This window comes from Cervus canadensis, chromosome 2 (genome assembly GCF_019320065.1).
Source record: "Cervus canadensis isolate Bull #8, Minnesota chromosome 2, ASM1932006v1, whole genome shotgun sequence".
Taxonomy (NCBI): domain Eukaryota; kingdom Metazoa; phylum Chordata; class Mammalia; order Artiodactyla; family Cervidae; genus Cervus; species Cervus canadensis.
In genome coordinates, this window is record NC_057387.1 from 14,315,321 (window position 1) to 14,343,110 (window position 27,790).

The window sequence follows — 27,790 nt, forward strand, 5'->3', positions numbered from 1 at the left end:
AGGGATTGGGTAGAGAGGGAGGTGGGAGGGGGGATCGGGATGGGGAATACAAGAACTTGGTTTTTTAATCTTAACTATTATGATAGCTGTCCGTTCAGCAGTTATTTTGTGTCTGTTGTTTGCCAGATACAGAGAATACAAACAAAAGGAATAAGATATAATTTCTGCCTTCAGAGAATTTATAGTTCATTGGAGTATATGAACATGTATACAAATAGTAATTGATAACTCCTAAAATTGAGGTACTCACAGCATATTTTAGGGAGCAGAGAAGAGAAGTACTCACTTAAAAGGAGCCAGGAAGATATTTTGAGTTTAGAGAAGTAAGCTTTGGAGGATTTTGGAGACGTGATTCTGTACTTAAGTAACTGAAAATAGTCTGATATGAGACCAGGAAATGTGTTTGGAAAGACAGAGCCTCTTGTTTATGTAGGATACCAAAGAGTTTGGAGTTTACCTTATAGGCAGTGGGAAATTAAGGGTTTTAAAGTAGAATGATTTGCTAAGATCATATGGATAGCACTTTGATAGATGGATTAGAGAAAGATCAGGTAGACCAGTTTGGATATTGTCTCAGTGAAATATTATGGGGGCCTGAACTAAGGTAGTGATAGAGAAAACAACATTCAGAAGAAATAGATTTTATGATTTTGTTTGTTTATTGTTGACTGGATCTTTGTTGCTGCATGTGGGCTTTCCCTAGTGGCGAGCGAGAGCTACTCTCTGGTTGTGGTATGCTGGCTTCTGGTTGAGGAGCATGGGCTCTAGAGCACAGGCTCTGTCGTTGTGCTGCATGAACTTAGTTGCCCTCAGCATATGGAATCCTCCCCAACCAGGGATCAAATCCATGTCCCCTGCATTGGCAGGTGAATTTCCAACCACTGGACCACCAGGGAAGTCCAGAAATAGATTTTTTAAAGTTGTAAAGAAAAGAAAGAGTGAAGATTTTAGAATGTCTCTAAGATACCTCTCTCAGGCAGATGGTTGAATGGTGATGTGGTTAAAAGAAAATATTAGTTGTTCAGTTATGTCCGACTCTCCAACCCCATGGACTGTAGCTGTCCAGTCTCTTCTGTCCATGGAATTCTCCAGGCAAGAATACTGAAGTAGGTAGCCATTCCCTTCTCCAGGGGATCTTCCAGACCCAGGGATCGAACCTGGGTTTCCTGCATTACAGGCAGATTCTTTACCATCTGAGCCACCAGGGAAGCCTAAAAAGGTGGTATGCAAAAGGAGACTGGAGATGGAAAATGGATTTGAGTTTCTTGCTGTTTAGTGGGATATATGAATCTGTAGCTCAAAAGAGAAATCAAACCTGAAGGTAAAGTTTTAGATCCGTGGTTGTTTAAGCAAAGAAATTAAGAGCAGGAATGATAAAGTTCAGGGTGAACACACTGGGTTTCCTAAGGGGGTTTTGTTCTAAGGAGTGTCAGGTGCTGATCATTCAGATAAGGACTGGAAGGAGACAGTTTGCTTTAGCAGATTATCTTCTGTAATCTGAGAGCAATTTCCATAGTGACAATTGTTAGATTTCTGGAGGTTAAGGAATGAATGGGAAATAATAGGGAAATGTGGGCAGTTAAAATTCTTACAGCTTTAAACATTGTAGCAATCTTGATTGGTTTATTGTTTACTCTTTCCTTATAATTTTGTGTTCTGTGAAGGAAATAACTGCATCTTCTCGATCTGTAATTGTCTCTGTCAAATAGTTTTCCTTCTTAAAGTATAAAAAGAGCATAACTAAACTGCATGTAATCTTAAATTGATCTTCTCGGTCATCAGTTTGATAATTTTTCCATACATAACTTGGAGATAGATTCATTATACATAAATTGCTTTCCTGTTAAAATGTCTAAAAACTTATTTACGACGTATTCCGAAATGGTCAGTTAGCTTTGGGACATTATTATCCTGAAACAGCTGTCCAGTGCCCAAAGCTGGAACAGTTTAAGCAACAAAATAATGACATTATGCAATTATAACCTAAGGAATAAGGTAAATGTTCATGAGTCCGTGCTGATAGAAATGATTGATTAAGTAAATAAATAGAAAGTGAATTTTCTCAGTTGTGTCCAACTCTTTGGGACCCCAGGGACTGTAGTCCAACCGGGCTCCTCTGTCCATGGGGATTTTCCAAGCAAGAATACTGGAGTGGGTCATCATTACAGAAGTATTCCAAATAATGTATGTAGACTATTCCCCTCAAGAAGGTAAAAATTAACTCCTGAATATGAACTGAACTTAGTGACTTAATTCCCAAGAACAGATTATGGAAAGGGAAAAGTAGTAATTTTACAGTGAAGACCCATAGCAGACAGACAGCACTTTAAACTGAGTGAAAGTATAATTTCACCAATGATAAGTCATGATGGTAACATGCATCCTCTGATATAATGTGATAGAAGGGAACTTCATTCCTGTGTTACTCTGTGCAAAAACCCTTAATCTCAGTGTAAACATACAAAAACATCAAAAAAAACAGGAGCAGGAGTGGAAATATTCCACTCCTGTACAAAATACTTGGCCAGTACTCCTCAAGAGTATCAAAGACCTGGAAAAACAAGGAAAGATTGAGGCAGCCGTCACAGATCAGAGAACATTAAGGAGACTTGATAACTAAATACAGTGATATCCAGATTAAAATCTGGAACATGAGAAGAACATGAGTGGAAAAATTATTCCAATGTCAATTTCATAGTTTTGACAAATATACCATAGTTAAGTAAAACATTAACATTAAGGAGAGTTGAGTGTAAAAGACATATGATAACTGACTTTGTAACTTTTCTGTAAGCTTAAATTTATTCCAAAACAATGTTTAGTTTTGTTTTTTTTTAAAGTACTGATTGTCAAATGAAGCCAATCTCTAACTGATTAAGGAAAAAATAAAAAATATTCTTTACTGTTTGTGTTGAGTAGATTTATCATAAGGGTTAGTTAAAATAAAACAGGCCTATTTGATCATTTATGTTGAATAAATCAGATCAGGGCACATGCAGAAATGATAGATACACAGTCTGGAACAAGGCATTTAACCTTTCCTTGTTTTCATAGTAGGGAATCAAACTGATTTAATCACTTCAGCAGTTTTGAACTAAACAGATCTCAGAAAGCTTTGAAAAGAAAACTAGTTATTTTATAAATGATAGCTTATTTTTTAATTTTTATACTGTTCTATTAATACACTTATATAGTAACAGTCTAAAATCAGCTTGATGCAAATAAACTTGTAGTAAAATTATACTCTTAAATGTGGCCAGGTTTCCGGTTTCACCCAGTTGTTGATAACTAATTCTGTTTATTTAAGTATCTTTGTTAAGTAGACATGAAATAGGACTGGTGAGGAAGAGTTTCTGACTGGAGTGTCAGACACTATCAGTGCTTTTCAGCATTTTCACTTCATAGCTAACTGCATGTGCTAGAACCTGCAGTCTATTCAGTTCAGTTCAGTCGCTCAGTCGTGTCCGACTCTGCGACCCCATGAACCGCAGCACGCCAGGCCTCCCTGTCCATCACCAACTCCCAGAGTTTACCCAAACTCATGTCCATTGAGTCTGTGACGCCATCTAACCATCTCATCCTCTGTCGTCCCCTTCTCCTCCTGCCTTCAATCCTTCCCAACATCAGGGTCTTTTCAAATCTTTTTGTTTGGAAAAAGTTTATTTACTATAGTAGAAGCATAATGGTTGAAGCACGGTATATTGAGTCTTACTTTCTTTTTAACTGAATGTGAGCATTGATCAGAATTTTCTGATTTCTTACAATTTCTCTAGGGTGATGTATAAGATATACTTGTAAGTGAAGTGTGAACATGTGGCGATGAAATCAGAAAATTTATTGTGGTGATTAGTACAGTTCTGGGAATTTCCAGAGGAATTCCATTTCAGTGAATTATCTGATTTGGACACTGAGAAATAACCTAATTGGAAGGAGAAAAACACGGACTTTTTAGCATAAAAATCGCCAGCACAGACTCTGAATCATTGTTGTACTGCATTTAATTGATGAGTCAGATGAAATGTATTGCTTTCAGTAAATAAATTTCCCACAATTGGAAACAGCTGTTTTTATTGTGGAACCAGTTCTTATCTCAGCATTCAGCTCATTCAGAAGAAGCTTCCGGGATTCTTATGGTCTGTGAACCATACTGAAGGATTCAGAACCTGAATCTGGAAACAAGAAGACTTGATCAGAGGTTTCCACATGGTTGATATTTTATGTTCATATTCTTCTCCTATGGTGTCCATTTTAGTTATAACCAGTTTTGATTCAGTCACCATTTAACAAACATTACCAATAGTCTTGACTTATAAATAATAAAAGAAGAGGAATTTCTTAAAATTCGAATTTTGGGACATGCTTTAGTTTTGGTGGGAAGGAGCAATTTAAATTTTAGAAATTACTTTTTAATGTGTTATTTTAAAATAAATTTATAGTTATCTATGGACTGATTACTGCACAGTGTCCAAGTGTAGCGTGGTTAATCTATTTTTCCATAGTTTACCCAAGGATACGTATAGCATTAGAAACCTGAAACAGTTTGCTTATTCAACCATTCCCTAGTTACTGTCAACAGAGTATAACCAATACTCATACTAGGTTGTTGTTAAAGTTTTAATAGTAGATTTAGACTTAAGAAATGCCTGTTTTATCCAACCAGCTGTCAGTTTCATTCACTGTGTTCTTTTGCTAGCTTACATTTGGAAGTTGCTTGTTTTTTAGCCTAGGACATTCAAGGCTTCAGTGAAGTAATTACGTTGAATCTTTTTTCCAATGTTTTGTGATACCTTCCACCTCTCCTGCACACTGTTATCAGTAGGAATTTTTTCTATTTATGCAGATATCTTTGCCTGTATGACTCTATCCTCACACTCGGGCATCTGTAAATGTAGTTATTTCTTTTTTATCTTAGATTTGTTTCAGTTTCTCCTCTGTAGACATCAGTCAAGATCTCTTGTGACCAGTCAACTTGAGAACAGCTTCTTGGTTTCCACACGTTTTTGTGTATAATATAAAGATTTCCAGATCCTTAACCCCTTTTAAATGTAGGTATGTTCTTTTTTGCTTTCTTAAGTTTCGACATTCTTATCCATGGTTTCATCTTATGACTTTGCTATAAAAGTACCATCTTTTTTGTCTAATTTGGTGCAGATGTTTCCCCCAAACCTGTCTTTGTCTTTAAAAGTTCATCCAATAATGGTCAGATAAAAACCCAGAGATTCCATAGTCGAAACCACTTGCAAGGCTTCCTCACATTTCCAAGTTTTTTTTTTTAAATTCTTAATTTCCTTATTATTATCCCAATTAATAGTATTGTCTCTCTTCAGTTTCCTTCCTTAGTAGTAGTCCACCTTCTTTTTTACATGAATGTCTCAACTGATGGAAAAGAATTTACTTGTAGTTTTCACCTTACATTTATGTTAAATTCCAGTTTTATTTACATACTACTTCTATGATTTATCTTTAATTTCTCTTTCCTTCATTTATATGTATAGAATTCCTAAATATATTTCTGAAGCTGTTATCAGAGTGATGAGATGCTCAGTAGGGTTTCTACCAAATAGTGAATTGAGGAATTCCTATTAATATTCTCTGCTTGCTTCTGAAGTAATGAGAAATGAGAACTCATTTCCGTGAGAATTCTCCGATATTTAGAATTATATGTCTTCTCCGTGTGTATTCTTTGAGGAAGTATCAGATTTTCATGAATTGGAATACAAACAGACCTCCTGTCTTGTGAGGAGTGGAGAGTCTTCACTTATCCCTCCTGGCAGATCTAAAATGACCGCTGATGCTACAGCCATACCACCCTGAATGTGCCCAATCTCGTCTCATCATGAAATGACCCCTGATGACACATGAACAAATATTCGTCACAGGATGGAGATGATAACAGAGCAGTAACTCCTTTTAGGAATCAGCCGTGATTTAGAAGAACCAAAAAGCCAACCAATAGAAGCAGAAAACTACTTTCTCCACTGGTACAGAGCTGAACAGAGAACCAAACACTTTCTGGTTCTGACTCATCCGTTGAGCACATCTTATTTTATTGATAGAATCCCAAACCTGGAGAAGCTATGATGAAGAGTCAGTGAATTAGGAGATACACTTCAGAGGAGCTTTTTCCAACCTTATGATTACCCACCAGCCCTGGAGTTACCTATCTTAATAGTAATTCTTAATTAGAGGTACTTATTTTACAAGTACTTCTTTATGTTGAAGATAGATGCTTGATATTCTCCAATAGTTCTGGTTCCTAATTGGATGTAAGGCTCTGTCCCTCTTTAATTTTAATGTTGAGTGGTTGTCTATGCATATCAGTGACATCATTAAGTATTTAGAGTCTAAAAGTTCTATGATAAACCTAAGGAGCCAATTAGTATAACATCGGTCAAAGCCTTCTGAACTTTTTACATTATCTCATTTTGGAATTCACAACAGCCATGTCAGTTAAGAATGCTTTATTAAACGCACATTCCAGTGTGTTTACTTGCCTAGATCTTGTTTTTCAATTCATAGCAGTGCCAGGAGTCAAACTAAGGATACTGTGCTCCATAGTTCATGTACTTAACACTGCTACACTCAACTCTACATTGCATTCTGAAACATAAATATGTTGGTCTCTTGAAATGAGCATACTCATTCTCTGGGTATTGTCTTGTTCTCCCCTATGCACCCAGTTGCATAATGGCACTTATAAAACAGTGTGTTTCTGGTAGTATTAGAGAACATGTTTTATGATTTCTGTTATTAGGCCAGTTTTAACATGTTTTTGAAAGTCTTTAACAGGTTGTTATTTAGCTCTTTCAAATAAGTTTATATCATCATTTTCTAGTCTTAAACTTGATTGCTTTACACCATTAGTTAATGTTTTTTTCCGTCAGATATCCACACCCTCCTCTTCTTACTCCTCCTGTAAGCAATGTTTTTGAGTGAAATGAAGGTCTAGATCGCTGATTATCAAGCCCTAGAGATCTGTATCTTCAGGGATACAACTTTATTCCCCCTTAAATATGAAAAATTATGAAGAACAGCTCTACTTTATATGAACAGGGAATTCAGACTTTTTAACATGAAAATTGAGGATCTTCCTGGATGAAGTTTTATTCCAGTTTCCTATTATATCCTAAAAATAGGCTGCTGGCCTCCATTACTTTCAGGAAATGAAAAATGGCTCCAAAGCTAAGTGAGCTAAGCCATCTCTCTCTCAATTGTTTCAGTTTCTCAGGAATTGCTGTACAAAGCTGCCAATAACGGTCTCCGGGGATCTGACCCCCATTCCACCTCCCACTGCCTCCTCTGCAGCTCCAGATGCCACCAAAAGAAGGAGCTTTGAAGAAAGTGCCTGTACCCTCTTTTACCCTGAGGTGGGTGAGGCCAGGCAGGGTGATTCTCAGGATATCCTGATAATCAAAGGTATAGTTGAAGCCTTCATCAAGACTTTCTTGAAGATGACCAAGAAATTTGGGAAACGTTGCCAAATAGCCTAGAAACTGAAGACGGAGCTCAAGAGTGGATGGCTCAAATGCCACCTGAAGTGTAATACATGATAACATACAAGACCCTAAATAAGCTCCTTGAGGGCAGAAACTATTACACTGTTTTTACTATCTCTCCCTCGCCCACCTCTACAATGTCTAGGATAGTGCCAAACATATAAACTATACTCAATAAATATAAGTTTGTAACTGAGAGAGAAGACTTTATAGAAAGTGCTCTCCAATCCCTTCTTTCCCTAGTGCTTAATCTAAGATTGTTTGCCCATTCATCAGGAGAATAATGATAAAGAGATTTCAGTGATGTCTCAAGCTTCTTGGCCACTGTTGTCTTCTGTCTTGGCTGTGTGTCTGAGTAGGAAATACTTATCTGTCCTGTCCAGTATAGGAATTTTTCAGTATTAATGCTTAAATTTATGTCTTTGCTGATGCCTGGGCTTTTACTTTTTAGATATTTTATTGTAATAGTTTAGCTCTTTAATGGAAATCTTATCTGAACCACACTCTAGGGGGATTTATTGTATTGTTGGTTTTTAAAAATCCCTTTGTATCTGTTTTTAAGATTCAACAATAAACAGACTTGCTTCTTAATTATAGCTTAACAGTAGTCATCACTGTGTTTCCAAAGTGGGATATTCTATCATAACATCAATTTCCCCCAAATATAACTTGTTACTCTTGAATGGCAACACATCATCTTATATCTCACCAGAGCAATGCTAAAAAAGCCTGCTTGAAAGAATATTTATAGTGATGTGATTTAAGACACTGAGTGATTAAAACAAAGTTCATGGTTTACTGTTTTTCTTCCAGAAACAGAAATATTAGAAACTTAGCTCCATTGAGTTCTTCTATCCCCGCGTTGTCCTGTTTGTCAGTCATTTAGTCATTTCAATAAGGAGTTAACTCTGATTTAGAAACAGATCTTTAAAAAAATCTCATCTTCAGATATTTAATTTCTTGTACATTTTGAGCCTCCAGTTATGTGTAAGACTTTGTTTTTTTTAAGTTAAAAGTGAACATTTCAGACTGCTACTAGTTTTTTGACAAACAGTTGGTCATTATGTATTCTCAGCAGGTGGCTTTTTTAGGGTATAAGAAGTCCAATATCAGAACCAAGTATATTTTATTCAGGAAAATAATCTTTCCTGAATGACATACTTTCTCTTGAGTAAGAGTTTTGTAAATTATGCTGCATTTATTTGAGGTTTTTGATAAGAGTATGAGACTTTTTTTTTTTAAAGGAAATGGAGTTTCTTTATCTTCATGAACTTTTATGTGTATAACCAAGGAACCTTAAGTGTAAGTGATAAAAGAGGTTTAGTCTGTTGCATAGATAATCACAAATTCCTTCTGAATGATCTCTGAGGATTATATGGCATGTGTGGATTTGAGGTTCAGCTCTTTTAATTTTCATCTCTGATTCCATTAAGTAAAATGCTCAGGTTGGACCTGCTTTTCTCGCATCAGTTGTTCTTAATTAATTGCATTGTAGTTTTGTCAGTTTATACGATGAATTTGAGTCAATAATCAGGAACAGAGTTGATCAGATTATTGCTAGTGATTTTTATCGATAAATATCTTAATAATATGTTTGATAGTGGTAATACATAAAAACTAAATCATATATTTTTTCATCCTTCCACTATAACTAGTTTTTCCTCTGTTAATGTAAATTATGTATATGAGACCTGTGAAATTCTGTGTGCAACATCCAGTGTGATTTCTCCTTCGAGTAATGTACTCTTACTGTCAACTTGAAAGTCATATTATTACAGAGAATTGCAGTGGCAACAGCTAAAATATTACAGTTCTAACACAGAATGGTTTCACATTATTTCTGGACTTGGATTTTCCTATGATTTCTATCTTTTCCTGTCTCTCCAGGTTCCCAGCCAGCCTCAGATAAGTCTTCCCAGCGACCATCAGAGAGCACAAACTGTAGCCCTACACGAAAGAGGTCTTCATCTGAGAGTACTTCTTCAACAGGTAAGTGCTATTGTTTTAATAGACTCTTAAGATAATTTCCCAACTGTCACTTGTGAACAGACTTGAAAAAAAAAAAAAAGATATATATATATATATATTTTGGCCTTGCCTTTCTATGTAGCATGAGAGGACTCAGTTTCCTGACCAGGGATTGAACCTCTAGCCAAATCCTAACTGCTAGACCACCAGGGCAATGGCACCCCACTCCAGTGCTCTTGCCTGGAAAATCTCATGGACGGAGGAGCCTGGTAGGCTGCGGTCCATGGGGTCGCTAAGAATCAGACACGACTGAGCGACTTCACTTCCACTTTTCACTTTCATGCGTTGGAGAAGGAAATGGCAACCCACTCCAGTGTTCTTGCCTGGAGAATCCCAGGGATGGGGGAGCCTGGTGGACTGCCATCTATGGTGTCGCACAGAGTTGGACATGACTGAAGCGACTTAGCAGCAGATCACCAGGGAACTCCCTTACAATAGATTTACACTATAGACTGCAATTTAAATTGGCTCGCAGTATTATACTATAGAAAAAACAAGTAAATGGTCCTGCAATATGAGAATAATAATGTATATTGTAAAATAGGGCTTCTCTGGTGGCTCAGATGGTGAAGAATCCGCCTGCAATGCAGGAGACCCGTGTTCGATCCCTTGGTTGGGAAGATCCCTTTGAGAAGGGAATGGCTACCCAGTCCATTATTCTTGTCTGAAGAATCCCATGAGAGGGAGCCTGTCTGACTAGTCCATGGGAACACAAAGAGTCAAAGCTGAGCGACTAAGCACCCACACATTGAAACAATAAAACAGTAGTCCCCTTTTATGACCAATTAAGCATACTCCATGAGGTATAGTGATTTTATTTTTTTCTTCTAGTTTTATTGAGATATAATATACACTGTATAAAGTGTGCAACCTAATGATTTTACTTACTTATATCATGAAAGAGTCACCACAATAAGTTTAGTGAACATCCATCATCTCATACAGATACAAAATAAGAGACATTTTTTTCCTTGTGATGATAACTCTTAGGATTTACTCTCTTAACAACTTTAATATATAACATACAGCAGTGCTAATTTTACTTATGTTGTGTATTGCATCCTTAGTATTTATCGTATAACTGAAAGTTTGTAGAGGTATAGTGATTTTGATGTAGTTTAGAAGGAATAATTCAAAATGAATAGTTACAAAGATAGGCATACACAAAAATAGAGATTTTGAAAGTTGAATTGAGATAATGGGGTATGTAATATAACAGGGACTGTAGATTGGAGCTATCTAATAAAGACAGATATATATAAAGTTGTTTAGTAAAGTGATGGTTTCCAGTAGCATTTACACATCTTTGAGATTTGTAAAACAATTTGAGGTTGTAAGAAGAACCTCTATTAATGTTTATTTCAAATCAACCATTAAAAATTGTCATTTATGTATTTTAATATATATATAACCTCTTCCTGGGGCTTCACTAGTGGCTCAGACAGTGAAGAATCTCCCTGTAATATGGGAGACCCAAGTTTAGTCCCTGGGTTAGGAAGATCCCCTGGAGAAGGGCATGGCAACCCACTCCAGTATTCTTGACTGGAAAATTCCACAGTCAGAGGAGCCTGGCAGGCTATTGTCTGTGGGATCTCAAAGAGTTGGACATGACTGAGCAACTAACATTACACTAACCTCTTCATACAGTATAACATATCTCTATACTTTATACAGTATACAGATTGTGCTCTCAGTTTTCTTCTTACTGATAGTATGTGTGTTTACCAAAAAAAAAAAAAAAAAAAGTAGAGAATGATATATGTCTTCTACCTTTTTAGAGGATTGGAGAGTAGGAAATCATGGAGTTTTTTAAAATTAATTTTTAAGTCGGAGGATAACGGCCTTACTGTGTTGTGTTAGTTTCTGCTGTACATTGACAGGCATCAGCTGTAAGTACACACATACCCCTCTCTGTTGAGCTTCCCTCCTGCCCATCCCCCGCCCCCCCTTTAGGCCACCTGGAGCACCGTGCTGGGCTCCCTGTGCCATGCAGCACTTCCCACTGTTTCACACATGATGGTGTGTGTACGTCAGTGCTGCGCTCTCAGTCTGCCCCGCGCTCTGTCACCCGCTCTCTCCACAGGTCTGTTCTCTACATTTGCATCTCAATTAGTAGGGAATCATTTTTAATTTATCAGTATTATCAGGCAAAATGGGGAGTCTCATTCCCAGCAATGGGGGTAATATATGTAAAGGGGAGAGCAGTAAGTTTAAAAAATTAAGGAGCCAGTGTGGTTGGAATAAAGACAGCAACTGAATATGAAGCTGGAGAGGTATGTGAGGACCAGTCATGTAGAGTCTTATTGATAACACTTAGAAGTCTTTGAAAGTTTTAGCAAGGAAGTGACATGTTGTTTCTTAGCTTTCTGTCCATGTGGTTTTGCTTAGCAGATCATTTAATGATGTATGATTGTGATGCATGGTCGTGTCCGACTCTTTACGACCCTATGGACTGTAGCCCGCCAGGCTTTTCTGTCCATGGGACTCTCCAGGGAGGAATACTGGAGTGGGTTGCTATTTCCTTCTCCAGGCATCTTCCCAACTCAGGGATTGAACCTGCATCTCTTCTGTCTCCTGCACTGGAAGGCGGATTCTTTACCGCTAGCACCAACATCAGAAAATTTCATTTCTTCATCAGCATAAGGCCTCAGTGTCAAATTGTATCAATATGGTATTTAATTTTTATTTGATGGTTATCTTAACCATATTTGAAGTTTTTATTAGTACCATAGTGCCAAAGATACAGTGGAGTTGAAATAGCAATGATAGTTTTGTCTCTCATAGTACTTTGTGGTTTATACTACTTGGGCGAGACTTTTAAACTCTTTCACAATGAGTGACTACTTTTGATGGTATCAGCCTAGACCAGGGTTCAGCAAACCACAGCCTATGGACTAAATGTTGTCCAAGGCCTCTTTATTGTGCAGTCTTCAAGCTAAGAATTGATTTTACATTTTTAAAGGGTTTTTTTGTTTTCTTAAAGGGAAAGAAAAAAGTGTAATATGTGCGAGAAATTGTGTGTGTCCTCAAAAGTCTAAAATATTTACTATCTTTTTAAAGAAGAGGTTTGCCAACTCCCAAAGAAAAAAATGAATTAGATTTCAATAAGAGACACACCTATGAAGAAAATCACCAAAATGTTTTATTTTAGTAAATAATACTTATTTAGGGTTACTATATGTATAAAGCACTGGGGATACAAGCATGAATAAAATAAGGTTCCTGCCCTCAAGGATTCAGACATATTCACCAATTAAAAAGTATTAAGTTTTGTAACAGGCCAGTATACAAACTGTTATGACACACAGAGGTACCCGACTACTAACCACTGACGTACTGAAATTGTGACCTGTATGTTACTATAATTGAAGGAGACGGGTGGGACAAGGACATGAAGTTGTGAAAGTAATAATGGATTTTATTAGATATGATGTATTTTCTTATTTGACAGAATTGAGATATTTTTATAGATGCAGTTGGGAGCTATCAAAGGATTTTGAACAAGGAAGATGAAAAGTATTTGATGTATTGTATCAACCAGAATAAGCTAGATTTTGCAGTACTTAAAAAAAAAAAAATCCCAAAATTTCAGTGACTTAAAACAACAAAGACATTTTTTGTTCATGCTATATGACCATGATGGTTCTGCTCCATGTTATCTCTAGTATCAAGTCTGATGGAGCAGCTTCTATGTATCTGGAGTGTTACTTGTCTTATGAAAGAGAGTGAAGGACCATAGTACTGCACTAACTAGCTTTTAAAAGTTCTGTCCAGAGGTAATATACGTTAATTCTCATATTTCAGTGCCAAAGCAAGTGACATTGGTTAAGTCTTATGTCAAAGAAGTATGGGAAGTATAATCCTACCAAGGGAGGAGCAGGCAGATATTTATGAATAATAATATAGTGTGCCACATGTGCATTTAGAAAAATCCATAACGTTACAGTATGGAGAATGGACTGTTGAGTGAGAAATGTGTAGAGACAGTAGATAATGGCTTTTGGTTTGGATATATTAAACTGCCTTTGGGTTATTGAGATAGAAATGTTAGCCATTTGGAAGGTGTGGTTTATAGTTTATGATGCCTGTGGTAGAGGTACGGATCTAGCAGTGTGTATATAAACTTAAATCTGTCAGTGAATGAGGTTGCCCAGAGAGAAAGTGTAATTTGAAAAGATGACAGAGTTGGAGATTTAAGATACGTTAGATTTGAGAAGAAAGTGGATGAAAAGATGTCAGTGAATGCCATAAAATTTTAAATAGTTTTTTTAATATAAAAAATAAAGAGGACATGTCATAGAAGCCTCTTAATGTCAGATGTCATATGGAAATCAAGAAAGATGTAGACAGAAAGTGTGAAATGATTGTGGAAAATATTTTTAGAAAAACAGGTGTAAAGTGAGAGCAGTTTGGAGGCTTTAGGTGAGGAAAGGAGACTATTGGAATTCAGGTTACATTGAAATAAATTAGAGCTCTTTATTTCCACCAGTGTGGTAGATTAGATGTGCAGAGTAAGCAATCTTCTTGATGCCTGAAACTAAGTAAAATGTGGGAAACACTTCTGAATACCTTGCTGAACTTTGAAATAAGTAAATAGAAAACCAGAAATGTCCAGAAAGCATGATTCAACAAAAACAAATAGCATTAGAGGTCTTTGACACCTACTTGAGTCCTGGTTATATTGAGCCTGCTTATTGGAACACATTCAGTTAATAAGAGACAAAGAACAAAGCCTAGGGCTCTAGCAGACAGAGGTTTCCATCACATTTCCCTTCATGAATGTGTAACACCCTAATGGTGACTCCAGTGTAAGATCAGATAGAAACAAATCTATCACAGAAGTTGGATCCTTATTTCAGTTTTATCTTTGGGTGAAGCGGAAAAAAGAGTTCCTGAACACAAGCTCACACTCACCTTCTGTGTTTCATGCAGTTGTATATTGCCTGTGAGACAAAGAAAAAGTTGAATAAAATTTTGTTGCAGATTGGTAGCGCCTCCAGTTGCCTTGCAGAGCCAAAGGCGAGTTTAATTTGTCTTCATCGTAAAGCTGAGTTTCTTTTTTGATTAGGGTATCCTTGATCTTGATTTACCTGGCATTCTCATTTACTCCAGCAACACAGGAATGCCAGCCTTTATCTTGCAATTGAAAGGCAGATGAATCAACCAGAACTATGTATATTCAATTTCTCCAACTTAACATTTTAAAAAGGAAGACAGCAAAATCGAAACACTTTAACAATGTATCATTACAGCATTTGGCATCAATCAAAAATTAATAGACATGCCAAGAAGCAAGAAAATATGACTAAATAGAATATGGAATAATAGTCAGTGGGAACTGGCACAGAAATACTATGTGATGGAATTAACAAGTACATTAAAATAGCTATCCTTGAGGATTTAAAGGAAAACATGAATATAGTGAATAGTGAAAATGGAAGCTATTTTTAAAATCCAAGGTTAACTTCTTTAGATGATAAATATCTGAAGTGAAAATTTCATTGAATGGGATAACAGCAGATTAGACACTCCAGAAGAAAAATTCTTTGAACTTGCAACAATACTATTAAAATCTATCTAAAATGAAGTGTAGGGACTTCCCTGTTTGTCCAGTAGTTAAGAGTACACCCTCCCAATGCAGGGGACGCAGGACGCAGGTTGGATCCCTGGTCGGGAAACTAAGATTTCACATGCCTTGTGGCAACTAAGCCCACGCATTGCAATTAGAGAAAGCCCAAATGCCAGGACAAACTCCCAGCACAGCCAAAATTTTTTTAAAAAATAATAAAAATAAAGTGTAAATGCGGGATAAGAAGACTGATATAAAATGAACACGGTTTTATTAACTTGTGGTACAATATCAGGAAGGCCAACATACATAGGATCTGAGTCTTACAAGGAGGGAGTTAGGTATAAAAAACATCTGAAAAATAATCTTCCATAATTAATAGCTTAATGAACGTTGTAAACCCATAGGTCCATGAAGTTCCACAAATCCTAACCAGGAAGATAGTGAAATGATGTCTTTAAAATGCTGACAGGGAAGGAAAAAAAAAACCAAACCTATCAATTTAAAATTCTTGAACCAGAAAAATACCCTTCACAAATGAAGGCAAAATAAACATTATCAGAAAAACAAACTTAAAGAATTTGTTGTCAGCAGATTTACAGTACTAGAAATGTTCTTCACACAGAAAAATCATGTTAGTTGGAAACATGGCTTTACCAAAGAATTGAAGCATTCCAGGAATTTTCAGTAAGTAAATAGACAACACCCTTTTCTCATATTCTTTTGAAGTTCATGTGAAATTATACCAAGATATTATCATACTCTGGGCTGTAAAACTTCTTAATAAACTTTAAAAGATTGAAATCATAGTATATATTTTAAGAACACAGTGAAATTGAATTAGAATTCAGTAACATAAGGTATCTTGACATTCCCCCCCAAAAAGTGAAAATTGAGCAACACACCTCTTTTTAAAACAAAATATTCATGTATTTATGACTTTGCTGTTTCTTTGTTGCTTCATGAGCTTTTTCTGTAGTTGCCGCAGCTGGGGCTACTCTCGTTGCAGTGCACAGGTTTCTCATCACTTCTTGTTGTGGAGAATGGGTTCTAGGAGCACAGGCTTTAGTAGTTGCGGTTTATGAGCTCGGTATTTGTGGCACATGGCTTAGTTACTCTGCATCGTGCGGGATCTTCCTGGACTGGGGATCAAACCTATGTGTCTTGCATTGGCAGGTGGATTATTTACCACTGAGCCACCAGGGAAGCCCAACAACACACTTCTAAATACCCCATAAGTCAAAGAGGAAATCACAGATAAAATTTTTTTAAATTTGTTTAAATATTTTGTTTGTTTGTTTGACTATGATGGGTCTTTGTTGCTGCACAAAGGCTTTCTCTAGTTTTAGTGAGCAGGGACTACTCTTCATTGTGCTGCACGGGCTTCTCCTTGTGGTGACTTCTCTTGTTGTAGAGCACAGGCTGTAGGTGGGTAAGTTTCAGTAGTTCGACTCATAGACTTAGCTATCCCTCGCCATGTGGAATCTTTCCAGACCAAGGATTGAACCTGTGTCTCCTGCATTCAGAGGCAGATTCTTATCCACTGTACCATCAGGGAAGTCCAGAAATATCTTTTAAATTGAATAAAAATGATAATACATAAAAATTTATGGGGTATAGCTAAGTCTGTCTTCTTAGCTTTAACAGCATAGAAAATTTACTGAAAGCTTATACTGGTTTACTGAAAACATTCTTTTTTAATTTATTTTTTTATTGAAGGGTAATTGCTTTACAGAATTTTGTTGTTTTCTGTCAAACCTCAACATGAATCAGCCATATGTATACATATATCCCCTCCCTTTTGAACCTCCCTCCCGTCTCCACATGCTGGCCTGTGAGGAGAGAGAGTCTATAGTGATGGCTCCACCCCCTACACATGACTCAGCAGTATCGCCTTGCTTCCATGGCTGCCGGGCTTTCCTCCACAGGCATTTCCCACCACAGTCTCCTCCCTCACATCCCCTCAATCCATCTCTCCGCAGTCAACAGCAACCCTCGTCTGGGATTGCTCTGCAATCCCTAAACTCCAGCTCCCAGCTGCTGCGCTTTCCAGGGGACCTGCTTCCCTGTCTGGGGTATGTATGGCTGCAGCAAGGACTTTCTGATTCTCATTCCACAGGTGTGAATGAGAACAGCCACAGATCAGCTGTTTCACTCCCAGCCTTAGATGTTTCTCCTCTGACTCAGACAGTTGCCCTGATGTGGGGGTCGGACCCCTGCTTCAGTTCCCCCACACGCCACGGGCACCTCCAGTCCTACTAACACTCCTGTTTATCCCCCTAGTTCCTTCCTCCTCCTGAGTTTTGCCTGGTTCTATATATTTTCCTTTGGTCAGGTACTCTTATAGCTGGTGTTCTGCATGCACTTCTGTGTCTGAAGGTGTATTCCTTATCTGAAAATCTTTTTAAAAAATGTGAACTCTAGCCAAAAGGATTAAGAAAAAAGAAACTGAGTTAACAGCATCAAGAATGAAAAAAAAGGATATCACTGCAATTGCTACATGCCACAGGAGGATAATAAGGGAGCATAATGAACAGTGTTTTGCCAATAAATTTGATAAAAAGAGAAAAACCATTAACAAACTCAGGAACAAATAGCCTAAATAGCCTCATATCTATTTAATAAATTCAACCTATAGTTTAAAACCTTTCTACAATGAAAATTCAAGACCCAAATAGTTTTAATCATGAACATTCAAGGAAAAGAATACCAGTTATACAAAAACTATTCCAGAAAGTAGAAACATTTTCCCAACGTATTTTATGAGGCCACCGTTACCCTGATTCTGAAACCAAGCAACACACACATTACCAGAAAACTATAGACCATGTTTCTATGCATGAATGCAAATGATACAAAATATTATCAAATTGAATCCAGTGTGTTGAATGATTAGCATACCATGTCCACATGAGTTTATTCCAGAAATGCAAGTTTGGATTAACATTAGAAAATAGATTATGAAATTAACAGCTTACTGTTAATAAAATCACAATTGTCTAAGTACCTAAAGAGAAAACATTTGACAGAATCTGACATCCACTTGAAAAGCACCAATTCTTTCAGATATTAATCAAACTAACAAAAATTAAACACAAAAGCTATTAAAAGTAAGGAGAATTTAGCACCACCATACCAGCTGTACAACAAATGTTTCTCTAGGCAGGAAACACAAGAGAAGGAAAAGGCCTACAAAAACAAACTCAAAACAATTAAGAAAATGCCAGTAGGGATGTATATAGCAATAATTACTTTAAGAAGAAGTCATAAATGATGAAAAGACAGCCGTGAGAATGGGAGAAAATAATTGCAAATGAAGCACCTGACATAGGATTAATCTTCAGAATACACAAGCAGCTCAACATCATGAAAACAACCCAATCAAAAAATGGACAGAAGACCTAAACAGGCATTTCTCCAAAGAAGACATTCAAATGTCTAATAAATACATGAAAAAACACTCAACACCTTGCATTAGAGAAATGCAAATCAAAACTACAGTGAAGTATCCCCTCACACCAGTCAGAATGGCTGGCCATCATCAAAAAATCTACAAACGATAAATGCTAGAGAGGATGTAGAGAAAAGGGAACCCTCTTGCACTGTTGATGGAAATGTAAATTGATACAGACAATATGGAGAACATTATGGAGATTTCTTACAAATAGGAACAAAACTACCATATGACCCACTACTGGGCATATACCCTGAGACAGTCATAATTGAAAAAGACACATATGCCCACAATGTCCGTTTCAGCACTGTTTACAGTAACCAGGACATGGAAGCAACCTAGATGCCCATCAAGAGATGAATGGATAAACAAGATGTGGTACATATATACAATGAAATATTACTCAGACATAAAAAGCAATGAATTTGAGTCAGTTCTAGTGAGGGGGATGAACCTAGAGCCTCTTATACACAGTGAAGTCAGAGAAAAATAAATAGTTTATTAACGCATATATATGGAATCTAGAAAAATGGTACTGATGAATCAGCCTATTTGCAGGACAGGAATAGACACTTAGACATAAAGAACATACTTATGGACACAGAGGGGGAAGGAGAGAGTAGGACGAATTGAAAAAGAGTATCACTGAAATATATACAATACCATATGTAAAATATATAGCTAATGGGAAGTTGCTCTATAGCGTAGGGAGCTCATCCTGGTGCTCTGTGACAGACTAGTAAGGTGGGATGTGGCGGCGGAAGAAAGGAGGGAGTTTTAAGAGGGAGGGGACATGTGTATACCTGTGGCTGATTCATGCTGAAGTGTGGCAGAAACCAGCACAACATTGTACAGCAATTATTCTCCAATTAAAAATAAAATTTTAAAAAATGCCCACCCCAAAACCCCAATTCTTAGGAATAAAAGGCATACAGGTAAGACAGGAAGAAGAAAAAAATTCTATTTACAGATGATTTGATGCATAGGAAAATTTCTAAGAAATCTGTCAGAAAAAAGCTACTCTACCTAGTAAATGAGTTTAAGAGAGAGATATAAGCTAAACATAAAATGTATTTCTGTGTACTAGCAATGAATAATTAGCAATTGAAATGTAAGCAAAATATGGTTTACAATTGTATTAAAAGTTACAAATATATAAGATCTATATGATAAAAAGTATGAAGCATTATTAACAATGGTTAAAAGATTAAATAGATATTCTAGATTAATCATTTGTTGGGAGGAATCAGTATTGTTAAAATGTCACTTCTGTCAAAATTAAGTGATAGATTTAATGGAATCTCAATCAGAATTCCAGCTGGCTTTTTAAAATATAAAGTTCCAAGCTCTATAATTTATATAGATACATAAAATATCTTAAAAGGTAAAACATGTATGCTCTTTTTGAGAACAAAATTAGAAGACTTCTACTAACCGATACAAAGACGTACTATAAATTATTCAAGACTGTTTTTGGTGAAAGGATATATAGATCTTTCAATGCAACAGAATAGACACTGGAAAAATAGACATTCCCATAGATTTTTTAAATTGATTTTCTGCACATATACTGTATTTTTGTGGAGCAGGGATAATCTTTTGTACCAAATGGTGTTGGAACTGCTGGATATACTTATGGAATAAAAAGATCGTTGACCTTATACCATATGTAGAATTTAACTTGAAATAGAATATATACCTGTATGTAGTTTCTCCAACTATAGAACTTTCAGAAGTACACTTAGTAGGAAATCTTTATGACCTTGGGGTATTCAAAGATTTCTTAAGTAGGATAAAAAGCACGAACTATTAAAGCAAAAAAGAAAAAAAAATTAGATAAACTGAGCTTCATCAACTTTTTAAACTTTTGCTCTTCTAAAGACATTTAGAAAATGAAAAACACACAGAAGTAAAAAGAATTTGTAACTATGCATGGTAATGGTGATGATTATGCAGTATATACAAATACCAAATCATTATTACTCTTGTACATGTGAAACTAATATATGTCCTATGTCAATTATATCTCAATAGAATTTAAAAAAATAAAAATAAAAAACAAACCAGTGAAGGTACCCAATGAAAATAATGGGGAAATTTTTTGAATAGCATCATTTCAAAAGACTGCTTATGAGTTGCAGTGAAGCACATGAAAATACTTGATGAGACACAAGGGCTCTGCTCGTGACTCAGATGGTAAAGAATTCGCCTACAACGTGGGAGACCTGGGTTTGATCCCTGGGTTGGAAAGATCACCTGGAGCAGGGCATGGCAACCCACTCCAGTATTCTTGCATGGAGAATCACCATGGACAGAGGAGCCTGGCAGTCCATGGGGTCACAAAGAGTCGGACATGACTGAGCGACTAAGCACACATGAAAGTACGCTCACTTATTAGGAAAATGCAGTTAAATTCTTAGTGAGATATTGTTTCATATATATTAGATTGACTAAAGTTAAAAGGGGCTTCCCTGGTAGCTCAGTTGGTAATGAATCTGCCTGCAGTACAGGAGACCCAGGTTCAATCTGAAGGTTGGCAAGACACCTGGAGAAGGGAATGGCAGCCCACTCCAGTATTCTTGCCTGGAAAATTCCATGGACAGAGGAGCCTGGTGGGCTAGAGTCCATGGGGTCAGAAAGAAAAATATCTCAATGACCCAGTTAACCACGATGGTGTGATCACCCTTGTCGTAGAACTAAGATTCTGCATGTCATGCAGTGTGGCCAGAAGTAAAATATAGCATGCCCAGCATAATGTCCTAGATGGAGCAGACTCCCAAAACAAAACAAACAAACAAACAAAAAACAGAGAGGTAGGATTTCCCTGAATCCATCTGCAAATGCAGGAAACAAAAGTTCAATTCCTAAAAAAAAAAAAAGTTCAATTCCTGATCTGGGAAGACTCCACATTTCACAAGATAGCTAAACCCATGCACCACAACTACTGGACTCATGCTCTGGAACCCACAAGTCACAAGTACTGTGTTCACATGCTGCAACTTTTGAAGCCCAGCTTCTAAAGGTTGTGTCCTGCAACAAGAGAAACCATGGCAATGAGAAGGCTGAGCACTGTAACGAATAGTAGCTCCCCCTCGCCACAACTAGAGAAAGCCCTTGAAAAGTAAGGAAGACTCAGCACAGCCAAAAATAAATTAAGAAAAAAACAAAACAAAACAAAACTGAGAATTGGCAGGCTAGAATTTGGTAAGATGGAATCAATTTATAAAGTAAGGTGTGAGGTAGCCCTAGGTGAGTGGCTCAGGAATGAAATTCCAAACAGTATACCCATTTTAAGATTCTGTTCTAAATTTATTCTTAAGAATTAAAAACCTTTGGTATTTCTGGGCAGTTGATGATAGGAAAGAGCAGACAAAAATAATTTCCGGGATTTTGAACCCAGGAATTATTCTTATACTTTCTTGCAGTGTGGAAGCTGGGTTCCAAGGGCATGTGTCCTGAGAGAGACCCAGGTGAAAGCTGTGTTCCTTTTCTAGCATAACCTTAGAAATCACCACATTCATATTTCCATCAAATTCTGTTAGCTAGAAGCAACTTACTAAGGGCAGCTCATATTCATGGGAGGGGAATTAGATACTCTCACTTGGTATGAGAAGCATCAGAGGAGTGTATACATGTTTTAATAGCCCTGCAAGCAGTTTAGGGCAGGGAGATAAGATTAGCTTGGTCTTGAGTTGTTATAGTAGTATGAAGAAAAGTAGATAGGGTCAAGAAATCACACTAACATAAGACAAAAGTTTATGGCTTGTGGGGAGCATAAGTTAGATGATTTTGTCTGAGCTTAGATCAAATGATCCCAGCCACATGATTGGTTCTCAGTATATAGAATCTTGAATAGTTGGCTTTATGGTATCATTCACTGAGAAAAGTAATCAGAAGGATTACTTTGAAACTATGAGAATGAACATTTCCCCAGTGGGGAAGTAGGTCTAAAAGGTAAATGACAAGTATTTAGGATTGAGGATCTCTAAAGTTAATTCAGTCACAAGTAACTGGAAGGTAATCAAAGTATGTTATCATAAAAACAGTGGAGGCAAGATTTTAAAGAGTGGTGATATAAAACATAGCTGAAAGCAGGAAACTTGCCCAAAGCTCTTTGATAGTCTCATCCACCAGATAGAGGGCAGTCAGATGAAGCAAGAAGAACTGAGTCCAGCAACCTCCAAAACAAAAACCACAGTTATAGAAAGTCAAAGTGAAAAGGCAGAGAATTATGTCCCAGATGAAGGACTGTGATAAAACCCTAGAAAAACAACTAAATGAAGTGGAGATAGGCAACCTTCCAGAAAAGGGGTCAGAATAATGATAATGGAGATAATCCAGGGCCTCTGAGGGAAAAAAGGAGAAGACATAAGAGATGTTTAACAAAGACCTAGAAGAACCATAGAACAAACAGAGATGAACAATACACAGGAAGGAATCAATAACAGAATAATTGAAGCAGAAGAACAAAGTGACCTGGAATACAGAATGGTAGATATCAGTGCCACAAAACAGAATATAAGAAAAGGAATAAAGAGAAATGAAGATAGCCTAAGAGACCTCTTAGGCTATTAAGTTAAATTCACCAACATTTGCATTAGAGGGGTCCTTGAAGGAGAAGAGAGAGAGAAAGGACCCAAGAAAATATTTAAAGAGACCTAAATAGACATTTTTCCAAAGAAGACATATACATGGCCAAGAGGCACATGGAAAGGTGCTCAACATTCTTAAGTATTAAGAGAAATGCAAGTCAAAACTACACCAGTTAGAATGACCATCATTAAAAAAAAAATCTATAAACAACAAATGCTGGAGACAGTCTGGAGAGAAGGGAACCCACTTGTAATGTTACTGGGAATGAAAATTGGTATAGCCACTGTGGAGAACAGTATGGAGGATCATTAAGAAGCTAAAAATAGAGCTACACTATGACCCTGGAATCCCATTTCTGGTCATACACCCAGAGAAAAACATTGTCCAAAAGGATACACACACTCCAGTGTTCATTGCACCACTGTTTACAGTATCCAAGACGTGGAAGCAATCTAAATGTCCACCAACAGAGAAATGGATAAAGAAGATGTACATATATACAATGGAATATTACTCAGCCATTACAGAGAATGAAATAATGTCATTTGCAGCAACATGGATGGACCTAGAGATTGTCATACAGAGTGAAGTTAAGTCAAGGAGAATTAGCATATGACATTCCTTACATATGAAATCTTAAATGATTGTAAGAAATGAACTTAACAGAACTCACAGACATAGAGAAGGAACTTATGGTTGGGGGGCTTACGACTGGGGAAAGAGATAGCTTGGGAGTTTGAAATGGACACAACCCTGCTGTATTTTGAATGGATGACCAACAAGGACCTACAGTATAGCGAACAAGTGAGTGAGTGAGTATTAGTCGCTCAGTCATGTCCAGCTCTTTGCAACCCCATGGACTTGCTTGCCAGGCTTCTCTGTCCATGGCATTCTCCAGGCAAGAATATTGGAGTGAGTTGCCATGTCTTTCTCCGGGGAATCTTCCCAACCCAGGGATCAAACTTGGGTCTCCTGTATTGCAAGCAGATTCTTTACCAACTGAGCCATGAGGGAGGCCCATATAGCACATGGAACTCTGCTTAAAGTTATGTGGCTGTGTGGATGGGTGGGGAGTTTGGGGGAGAACAGATACACGTATATGTATGGCTGAGTCCCTTTACCATTTAGCTGAAACTATCACAGCATTGTTAATCAGCTGTACCCTCAATAGAAAATAAAAAGTTTTCTAAAAAAGAAAAAATACAGCTAAAAGTTTGACATTTTAAAAATACTGAATTTAAATGAGACAATTGGATATATTTGAAGGAAGATGTTGGTAATTTGAGAAAAATTTCCTTGTAGTCTGATGAGATTGTAATCTAGAGTGGCTAGAATTTGTAAAGGAATAACTAAAATAGTATCACATTTTAAAATCAAATAGATTAGAAATCCATTGATTAACTTTGAAGAAGTGTAACCGGTGATCACTTACAGTAAACTCGGCATCTTGGGAAATGACCTATTATTTTTATAACATTGTAACACTAATATAGCTTGCCAGAGGAAATTGAAAATGTCCCACATTATTTATAGTCTTCAAAAGTTGCTGTAGACACCAAACAAATACCACCAAATCGTTGGGGTCTCTAAGGTAAGGTTTATCTAAGACCATTTGTTTTTTGCTTTTGCTTTTTATTGAAGTATATTTGATTTACAATGTTGCATTAGTTTCAGACGTACAACAAAGTGATTCAGTTAATCTGGTAATCCCAAACTCCTAATTTATTCCTCCTCCCCACTTTGGTGAAGACAATGGCACTCCACTCCAGTACTCTTGCCTAGAAAATTCCATGGACGGAGGAACCTGGTGGGCTGCAGTCCATGGGGTTGCTCAGAGTCAGGCATGACTGAGCGACTTCACTTTCACTTTTCACTTTCATGCATTGGAGAAGGAAATGGCAACTCACTCCAGTGTTCTTGCCTGGAGAATCCCAGGGATGGGGGAGCCTGATGGGCTGCCGTCTATGGGGTCGCACAGAGTCGGACACGACTGAATCGACTTAGCAGCAGCAGCAGCCCCACTTTGGTAACCATAAGCTTATTTTATAGGTAAGATGACTTGTTTTCAAATCTTACCATCAACATGTATTCTTTCTAAAATAGTTTATAGAGATGTTTTCTAATTTTAAACCTTTTCCCAAGAAGAGAATTTCTTTTATTCCTTTGCACTTTTAAAACATTGTCAGAAAAAGCACTGAACTATCTAGGTGGCGCTATTGGTAAAGAACCCACCTGCCAATGCAAGAGGCGCAAGAGTCTCAGATTTGATCCCTGGGTCAAGAAGATCCATCCTCTTGATGAGTAATTGGCAACCCACTCCAGTATTCTTGCCTGGAAAATCCCATGGACAGAGGAGCCTGACCGGCTCTAAGTCCATGGGGTCGCAAAGAGTTTGGACACAACTGAGCACACACTGTTGTATTATAGAAACATCATATGTATTTAAAGTTTTAGTTCTTTATTCAATATTTAGCTGTCATATCTCTTAACTGAACTTTTGTTTTTAAAGAAATAAATTCTAGGGACTTCCCTGGTGGTCCAGTGGTTAGGAATCCACCTTCCAGTGCAGGGGACCTGGGTTCAAACCCTGGTTGGAGAACTAAGATCCCACATGCCATGGGGATCTAACTAAACCTGTGTACCACAACTAGTGAAATGCCCAAGCACTGCAGCAAAGACGCAGTGCAGCCAAAATAGTAGTAATAAAGAAAGAAACTCTTCTTTCTGCTCCTCGTCTCAGAGTAAGAATTGGTTTTTTACCCATGTGTTATTAGGGAACCATGGGCCAACTTTGAATTTACTGTGGTTATTGTAATACCTTATTCAGGAACCTTGCCCGTGAAAGACAAATGTGTATGATATTATGATATTTAATCTTGCTGTGAATAATACGGTGGTATTCCTTATCTTTTATCTTCTATAAAGTTATTTGAGTAACTAGCTGTGTTCAGTTTTTATCACATGTGATTTGTTGTCTTATTTAGTGAATGGAGTTCCCTCTCGAAGTCCAAGATTGGTTTCTTCTGGGGATGACTCTGTGGATAGTCTGCTGCAGCGAATGGTACAACATGAGGACCAAGAGCCCCTGGAGAAAAATATTGATGCTGTGATTGCATCTGCTTCTGTGCCACCTTCCTCCAGTCCAGGCCACAGCCTCAGCAAGGAGCGAACCCTAGGAAAACCAGACAGCCTTCTAGTGCCTGCAGCCCCCAGTGACTCTTGCAGTAGTAGCCTCTCACTCCTTTCTGAAAAGTTGCCAAGCAGCCATTCTCCACATCATATTAAGAGAAGTGTAGTAGAAGCTATGCAGCGCCAAGCTCGGAAAATGTGCAATTATGACAAAATCTTGGCCACCAAGAAAAACCTGGACCATGTCAATAAAATTTTAAAAGCCAAAAAACTTCAAAGACAGGCCAGGACAGGGAATAACTTTGTTAAACGCAGACCAGGTCGACCTCGGAAATGTCCTCTCCAGGCTGTGGTATCAATGCAAGCATTCCAAGCTGCCCAATTTGTTGATTCAGAATTAAATGAAGGCGAAGAAGGAACAGCCCTGCACCTTGGTCCTGATACAGTTACAGATGTTATTGAAGCTGTTGTTCAGAGTGTAAACCTGAATCCAGACCATAAAAAGGGATTGAAGAGGAAAAGTTGGCTATTGGAAGAACAGACCAAGAAAAAGCAGAAGCCATTCCCAGACGAAGAAGAAGAAGAGGAGAATGCTAAAAGGTAATTCCTCATTTAAGGTTTTATTTGTGTAGAGGAAACTAGCTTATGTACAAATTTAACATATCTTTGCAGTTGAATTGTTCAGTTGATCTAGTAACCTTTTCACTACAAAAGATCTGTTCTGTTCTAAGTGTTCTTACTTCTGGTTGTCAAAATTATGAATAATTAACAAGAAAGGGGAAATGTAACAATGTAGCCAAGGCGCTCACTATACAGATGAGGAAATCAAGACCCAGAAAGATTATGTTGTATAACTATGTGAGCAGAATTATTTTTACTGTCAGACTATCTTATCTCCTCTAAGCTCTAAACTTGTCATCCCTGTCATCAAATACATTTTCTAAGTCTTCATGCATGTTAGATTGTTTTTTAATGGCTTCTTTTTTATATTTTTACTTTTTCCCCAAAAGATGTAGGGCAGAAAGTCAGAAATTACCCCCTGGAAAGATCATTTAATCCTTTTGTTATATATCCAATCAGATTCTTTCCCTGAAGATTATTTGATTTTGTTTTGTTTTTTGGTCTTGCCACACAGTGTATGTTATCAAACCTGTGCCCCCTGCAGAGAAAGTGTGGAGTTTTAACCACCGGACCACTGTTTACAGAGGTTTTTTTGTAGCTCTCTATGCATACATCTATAAAAAAAACTTTCTTATAGAGATTTAAACTTTTTTCCTGAGAGAATATGTAGTTATAAATAAATCTGTGAAGCTAGAAGTGTACTGATTCAAGAGTTTTAATTATCTTTTCACATAATCTCATTTCTTTTCAAATCCTATTCTTTTCATGGATAAGACTATTAACAGTTTATTGTGGTTTTTTTTACTCTTCTTGATGCATTTACAAATATGTACATATACAAGGCTGTTCTATGTAAATGATAACTTTTTATATATCTTGAAGATCTTGTAATTTAGTATA

At 37.1% G+C, this 27,790-nt stretch overlaps 1 protein-coding gene across 6 annotated transcripts in view; it reads left to right on the plus strand.

The window, feature by feature from the left end:
* ASH1L (ASH1 like histone lysine methyltransferase) overlaps positions 1 to 27,790 on the plus strand; it is a 201,023-nt gene that overhangs the window by 72,157 nt on the left and 101,076 nt on the right. For all 6 annotated transcript variants that reach the window (XM_043454370.1, XM_043454369.1, XM_043454361.1 and 3 more), the window contains 2 exons: positions 9,384 to 9,485; positions 26,125 to 26,869. In XM_043454370.1, coding sequence (XP_043310305.1) covers positions 9,384 to 9,485; positions 26,125 to 26,869 — 847 coding nt within the window. The remainder of the gene's footprint in view (positions 1 to 9,383; positions 9,486 to 26,124; positions 26,870 to 27,790) is intronic.